The 6,444-nt window shown below is 49.8% G+C and overlaps 1 protein-coding gene across 1 annotated transcript; it reads left to right on the top strand.

Annotated features, from left to right (window-relative positions):
- LOC101551351 (retinol dehydrogenase 16-like) lies at nucleotides 1-5,569 on the top strand. Its single transcript, XM_004601621.2, has 6 exons — nucleotides 1-53; nucleotides 2,251-2,566; nucleotides 2,942-3,200; nucleotides 4,100-4,263; nucleotides 4,806-5,065; nucleotides 5,285-5,569. The coding sequence occupies exons 2-5, from the start codon at nucleotides 2,254-2,256 to the stop codon at nucleotides 5,021-5,023; spliced, it is 954 nt and encodes a 317-aa protein (XP_004601678.2). The 5' UTR covers nucleotides 1-53; nucleotides 2,251-2,253; the 3' UTR covers nucleotides 5,024-5,065; nucleotides 5,285-5,569.
- Nucleotides 5,570-6,444: the final 875 nt, after the last annotated feature.

The following is a 6,444-nucleotide window of genomic DNA, read 5'->3' on the forward strand; positions in this document are numbered from 1 at the left end:
CCGTGGACAAGACTCTACTTCTGGCACCTACCTGAGACCCTGGCAGATCCCAGGTGAGTGAGCAACTCTTGAGCACTGCCAGGTGTGATGCTCCTTTTCCCCCTCCTCCTCTCCACTGAGCACCTGTCAGCTTCTGAGCTGGCAGGGTCTCTGGACCCCCGACACCCACACCACACGGACCTGTGTTCTAGACTTTGGGAGTCAGAGTGATGCTCTGGCCTGGGGGGGTGGGAGATGCCTCCCCCATTGGCTCCTGGGGATTATTGGGTTATGAATTGTTATCTGAGACAGTTTCTGCAGCTCCTTCACAGACCCCCGGAGGAAGGCCCAATCCCTCTAGGGTTGGTCTGTGTCCTGGGCCAGGGGCCTCCCAGGCCTCCTGCTTCCCTCAGCCTCCTTCCCTGGGCAGGACTGGGAGGAGGGTCCTGGGTCCCCAGGCTAGAGGAGAGAGTGGCTTCTGGGAAGCAGAGGGAACTCCCGTCCTTTGCACACAAACTCCCAGGCCTGCAGCGGAGCCAGCAGAAAAAGTGGACATAACACTGCACCCCGCTGTGTTCGTCCCCAAGGCATGGGCGCATGACCGCTGTGTGTGGGAAACTCTCCTCCTGCTTGTCCTTCTTCCTCCCAGGGTCCAGTGAGCAGAGACAGTGTGGGCAGAGAGGCGGATGCCTAGGGCAGGAAAACTGGCTCCTGGTTCAGCCCCATCCCAGCCTGCTCTTCCCCTTGAATGTAACCTCTTCTGGCATCCCTGTCAGATCTGACACAAACTTAACTCCCCTTCCGCATGGGCGACACCTTCCCCATGCTGACACCCTCCAGTTGGGGTGAGGTTCTGAAACCCCATTTCTGCTCAGGGCGGCTATTTTGACAGTCTCAGTGTTTGAGTTCTCTGGGAAGTGACTTGGGCTTGTGCGGGTGGGCTGGGCAGAGAGGGGCAGTGGCACCACTTGGGGTGGCAAAGCTTGAGACAGGGCAGCTCAGGGAGATTGGCCTTGAGTTCACTGTGTGTGTGTCCCTCAGCCGCTCTCTTCCCCTCAGAGAAGCTTCCCTACTGCCTGCACCCCACGTCTCCTCATTCCCTCCAGCTCCTTCTCTGACGTCAACACACTCTGCTGTCCTCAGTCCCCATAGCCCATGAACTCCCTATTCCTTGCCTTCTTTTGCTGACAAGGACCGGGTGTCTCAAGGTGTTTATGTGTGAGCCAGATGGGAAGCACAAGTACACAGGTGTAAAAAACTAAAGCATGTCGAGGGGCATGTGCACTCGTGGGCTTTTTGGTTGGCTCTGTCTCACTGCCCATGTTCGGTGCTCTGGAACCGCTGTGTGTGCTGTCGGTCAAGGGCAGGCAACGGAAGGAAGAAGGCCAAACTGGTTGCTCAATCAGTTTATTTCATTCTCTCTCTCTGCTTCTCTCCCGGCTCTGAATCTCTCTCTGGATCTCCTCATTCCCTCCAGCTCATTCTCTGACGTCAACACTCTCTGCTGTCCTCAGTCCCCTTTTGCCCACAAACTCCCCACTCCTAGCTTTCCTTTGAGGACAGGGACCGGGTGTCTCAAAGGTGTTCATGTGTGAACCCAAGTACAGGGAGACCCCTTTTAGTGTCACACAGCTCACACTTCAATTTACTCATGATTTCAGGGAGCCCAGAACTGATGAGAAGAACATTAAATAAGCATGTGCTGAATCATGAGTTCTGGGCATAGGTTCCAATATGCATATATTTCCGGGGGTGGGGGCATTAGATGGAAAGATAGAGAAGGGGTAGGGGGATCAGAGAGCATATTTGGGGAAACAAGATGAGATTTCATGGGAATCAGACAGCATGGATTAGAACTGGCCAAAAAGACACAGAAACTTTCCTCTCAAACTGTAAGTCGCACCTCACAAAGGGTCACATAATCTTTAACATTTTTGTTCTAAAATAAATTTCTTTATGATTGATAAGCAGTAATCAATGATAATTGGTAAATGATTGGTTTGTACACATATCTTATAGACCAACAGACCCTAGGGCTGTGTAAAACTTTTTTTTTGCAAAAGAGGTCATAAACAGAAATGGTAAGCCTGAGACAGAGTAAAGAGGGAGGGGGAGGCAGACTCTACTGGAGTGCAGGGGAACAGAAATTGGGAGCAGATCCTGGAGGCTGGACTACAGACACTACAGACACACGTCTGCATGGCCATCGTCACTTGTCTGCACACAGGCCTGTCGTTAGTCCTTCCTGGGTCTGCCTGTCTCTTTCTGCAGGCCATGTGGCTGTACCTGGGGGCCCTGGTGGCTCTGTACCACCTTGTGCGCTGGTACCGGGAGAGGCAGGTAGTGAGCCAGCTGCGGGACAAGTACGTCTTCATCACGGGCTGTGACTCGGGCTTCGGCAACCTGCTGGCCAGGCAGCTGGACCTGCTGGGCTTGAGGGTGCTGGCTGCATGTCTGACCGAGACGGGGGCCGAGTCTCTGAAGGCCAAGACTTCCGACAGGCTGGACACGGTGATCCTGGATGTCACCAAGTCAGAGAGCATCGCTGCGGCCACCCAGTGGGTGAAGGAGCGCACGGGAGACACAGGTACCATGCACTGCTGGGTCAGTGTCTGAAGGGGACTCACAGACTGTGCTCCCCAGCAGAATCCCAGGGGCTTTCAGCACTTGAGCCTATGAGCTTTGCTCACTCACCAACTCCCCAGCCTGAACCTCTGCTCCATGCATTGACCCAATCCCTGGACTCTGGGAAGAATTTGGCCGATGAGACACGACAGCCTTCCTGTCTGTGCTTAAATCCTCAAAGGAAATCTCTTTTCTTGATGTGAATGTTGGGGCTCAATTGAGCTGCTTTGATGGGGTCGTGGAGCTGGGGTCAAAGTCAATCAGGGCTACAACTCTCAGTATTTTCTTTGTGTTACTCTAAACCCAGTTACTGTGGCTCTCCATCCCCTGTGTCCAGGTCTCTGGGGTCTGGTGAACAACGCTGGCATCTCAGTGCCCACGGCTCCCAATGAGTGGCTGACCAAACAGGACTTCATGAAGATACTGGACGTGAACCTGCTGGGGGTGATCGAGGTGACCCTGAGCCTGCTGCCCCTGCTGAGGAAGGCCAGGGGCCGTGTGGTCAATGTCTCCAGTATCCTGGGCCGTTTGTCCATTTTTGGTGGTGGCTACTGCATCTCCAAGTATGGCATTGAGGCCTTCTCGGATTCCCTCAGGTAAGGACATAGGAGACTGTGGCTGTGCTGCAAAGGAGCCTTTCCCAGGGGGTCCTTCCAACACCCACTTGCAGCCTCTTCCTTCTTGATCCCTCTGAGTTCCTAGCGCCATTGCTCTGGGATGTCCCTTTCTACATTCTGGTATCCAGATGGAGCCCTGACCTGTAAAGTCTGATCTCATATATCCTTTCTCTGGAGGTGGTCTCAACATAAAAGGTCTTAAGTAGAAATGGAATCTGTGACATCGATTTCATGAAACTAAGACCCAGGAGACTGTGAGGTGGGCTTAGAGCCTTTGACTGTCTTTGGTGCATATTCCTGGGAACTCCCATGAGTTCAAACTAAAAGTGAAGAGAAGACAGTTTCTTCCCTGGCCTAACAGTGTGAGTGTTGAGAAAGGAGCAGCGATGGAAGTGGTATATTCACCTCCCGGGGCATATTGCCAGCTGCAATCCAGACAGGCCTGGGTGAAGTTCTGAGTTGAGAATTGTAGCACTGGACTTATAGGTCGGGAAGCTGCCTGAGTGAGAGATGTGGTCGGCCTAGGCCATGGGTTAGAGTGATTGACAGCAAAGGTTTCATGGTGTCATTTATAGTATAGATAGAAGTGGAAATAGCAGATGATATTATGAAATGGTGATTTATGGCAGAGAATAATAATCTACTGTTAATGCTTCTGATCCATGAGATATTTGGGGAAATGCATTAACCTTGTGTAGAGACTACATCATCAACCCTGCTATTCTCCCCTAGGGTCCAAATCTGAACTTTGACTTTCATGCTTCTGAGGTTATACCACCTGTGTCCTGGCTGAAGTTAGGTGGCTTATGTTATTTTGTGTTTTATGTTTTTCTGTCACCCAAAGCAACAAACCTTATTTTTCTCTGGTGTGTTTTTAGGAGAGAAGTCTCATTCTTTGGGATCAAAGTGGCTGTGATTGAACCTGGTTTCTTCAAGACAACTGTGTCCAATTCTGAGGTTATTACTAAGGCTCTCCAGAATGCATGGAATCAATGCAGTCCAGAGGTCAAGGACATTTATGGGAACAATTACCTGGCATCCAGTGAGTGTACTTTGGAATGTGGGCAGAAAAACAAGTCTAGAAATCTGTGTTGTTGTCTAGAAATCTGTGCCCTTGAGGATTGCCAGCATAGGTCCTTGTCTAGATCAGATACACCAACAACTGGGGACTTTTACATTCATCCTCATGACCACATGGTCATAGGAGGCAAGGAATGAATCCAGGTTTGTTCGTCTTAGTTCTCATATCAGAACTTATTCTTTGAAAGAACTGGAGCCAGATACAAGAAGACTCTCTTGAATTCAATGCTACCAGTGTGTGAGTAGCTGATTTTAGGAAATAGATTTGTAATGTTCATAGGCACCTCCTGGGCATGCAATGAAATATTTAGTGAAATTAAATGAGATTGGCAGGGTGTGATGATTATTCTGGGTTAGATTTGGGAAATTCAGAGGAAAACCAAGTAAGTGATGTGCAGCAGGATTTTGGGAGGGAACAGCAATTATTAACAATTTTTTGGATGAACTGGAAGCTTTAAAATTAGGAATAAGAAATATATTTCAGTGAATTTTCTTCCTGCATAGGTTATAAATCTTTAGAGAAGTTGCTGTCAAATTTGTGTGAGGATCTTACCTTGGTGACGGACTGCATGGAGCATGCCTTAATCTCCTGTCACCCTCGCACACGATACTCAGCTGGCTGGGATGCCAAATTCATCTACATCCCCCTGAGCTACATGCCCACCTTCCTGGTGGATGCATTCTTCAAATGGAGAGCCGTAAGACCTGCCAAGGCTCTGTGAAGCCTATGTGAGGTGAATCACTGAATGAGTGGTGAATGAGTGGTGAGTAGAGGGAGGGAGGGAGGGCTCTCTCTCCCCATAATCTTTCTTTATCCCTCTCCCATTGTTTTATGAGACATTACACAGTCTGGGTATTAGAAACAAAGAACCCCCTTTATTAAGCTGAAGAACAGGGACCCACTAGCACATAGCTGTAAGCTTTCCTGAGTGAAGGTTATAAAACTCATGACTTTCTTCCCTGAAGTATTTCCATTTTTGTAGGGGGTGAATAGCTGACGGGGCTCATCCCTAGCTGCTCTGCCTCACCTGTCTCCTGTGTCTTGGCCCTGGAAAGCCTAGAGATGGATGGAGAAGAAGAGGATTCCTCTGCACTGAAGATGCCTGTTGGCAGCGTGCAGGTGTGGAGGCTTCCCAGCTCGAACCCTCAGCCTCAGGTGCCTAATTGTGGGAGACTGTCACCCAGAGGGCTCTGCACTCCTGTCCCTGCACTGTGGCTTACAGGAGTCAAAGGACACATTGAGTAAAGCACTGGTGTGAAGGGCGTCATTATCCAAAGTTGAACATTATCCAAAATGTTCAATAAAATGATATTTATTGTCCAAAGAAATACCTGAACTTCTTTTTTACTTCATTTTAATGTCGGGAGGTAGATGGGAAAGCCCCCCTCCCCACCATGGCCTTCCCCCCTCACTTTCCCATGGCAGTGGAATTCTTGGAAAGTAATGAAACCAATAGCCTCAAGGCTACAAAAAGTCCACCTTGTGAGCTCAGGAGTTTGATAAGACTTCACCAGCATCAACTGACCCAGAGAAGGCTGGAGCCCCTTGGAGAGAAGTTCCAGCAGGAACAAAGGCCACAAAAGGAACTGCAAAGAAGGTCATCAACCACTCCCAACTCTACCACCTTGGCAACCACCCTAGCAGTGGATTCTCACCTAGCTAGAGAGCCCCACGTGGTGCAGCTTGGGGAAAAGTCCTGTAATGGCCACCTTGAACAAAGGAAGTGTGCACATGTGCTGCCCTAGCCAGTGAGCTGCTTGTGCCCACATGGTCAAGCACATGTCTTGTCAGAGCACCTGTGTCACCCTCATCTCCCTTCTTGAGATGAAGACTGGGGCTCTCTCTGCCTTTGAGAAGCCCACATTCTCTCTTGTGTGCATCCTTTCTTTAATTTCTTACCTTTCCTCAAAAAGCCTCTAAATAAAATCTGTTTTTATTTCACTGTTAGTCTCCTGCTTAAATTCTTTTCTGTGAGAAAGACAAGAACACAGAAACCCTGAGTAAGACTGAGTTAGACCTAGGACTGGCTACTTTACCAATCCTAGCCTTTCCAGCAGAGTCTCTTGTCCCCATGCCTGGCTGTCTTCCCCGGGGTCCCTTGGAAGGGGTGGGCTTCAGTTTCCCTCCCTGCCCTGAGCAGAG

Source organism: Sorex araneus, chromosome 2 (genome assembly GCF_027595985.1).
Source record: "Sorex araneus isolate mSorAra2 chromosome 2, mSorAra2.pri, whole genome shotgun sequence".
Taxonomy (NCBI): Eukaryota; Metazoa; Chordata; class Mammalia; order Eulipotyphla; family Soricidae; genus Sorex; species Sorex araneus.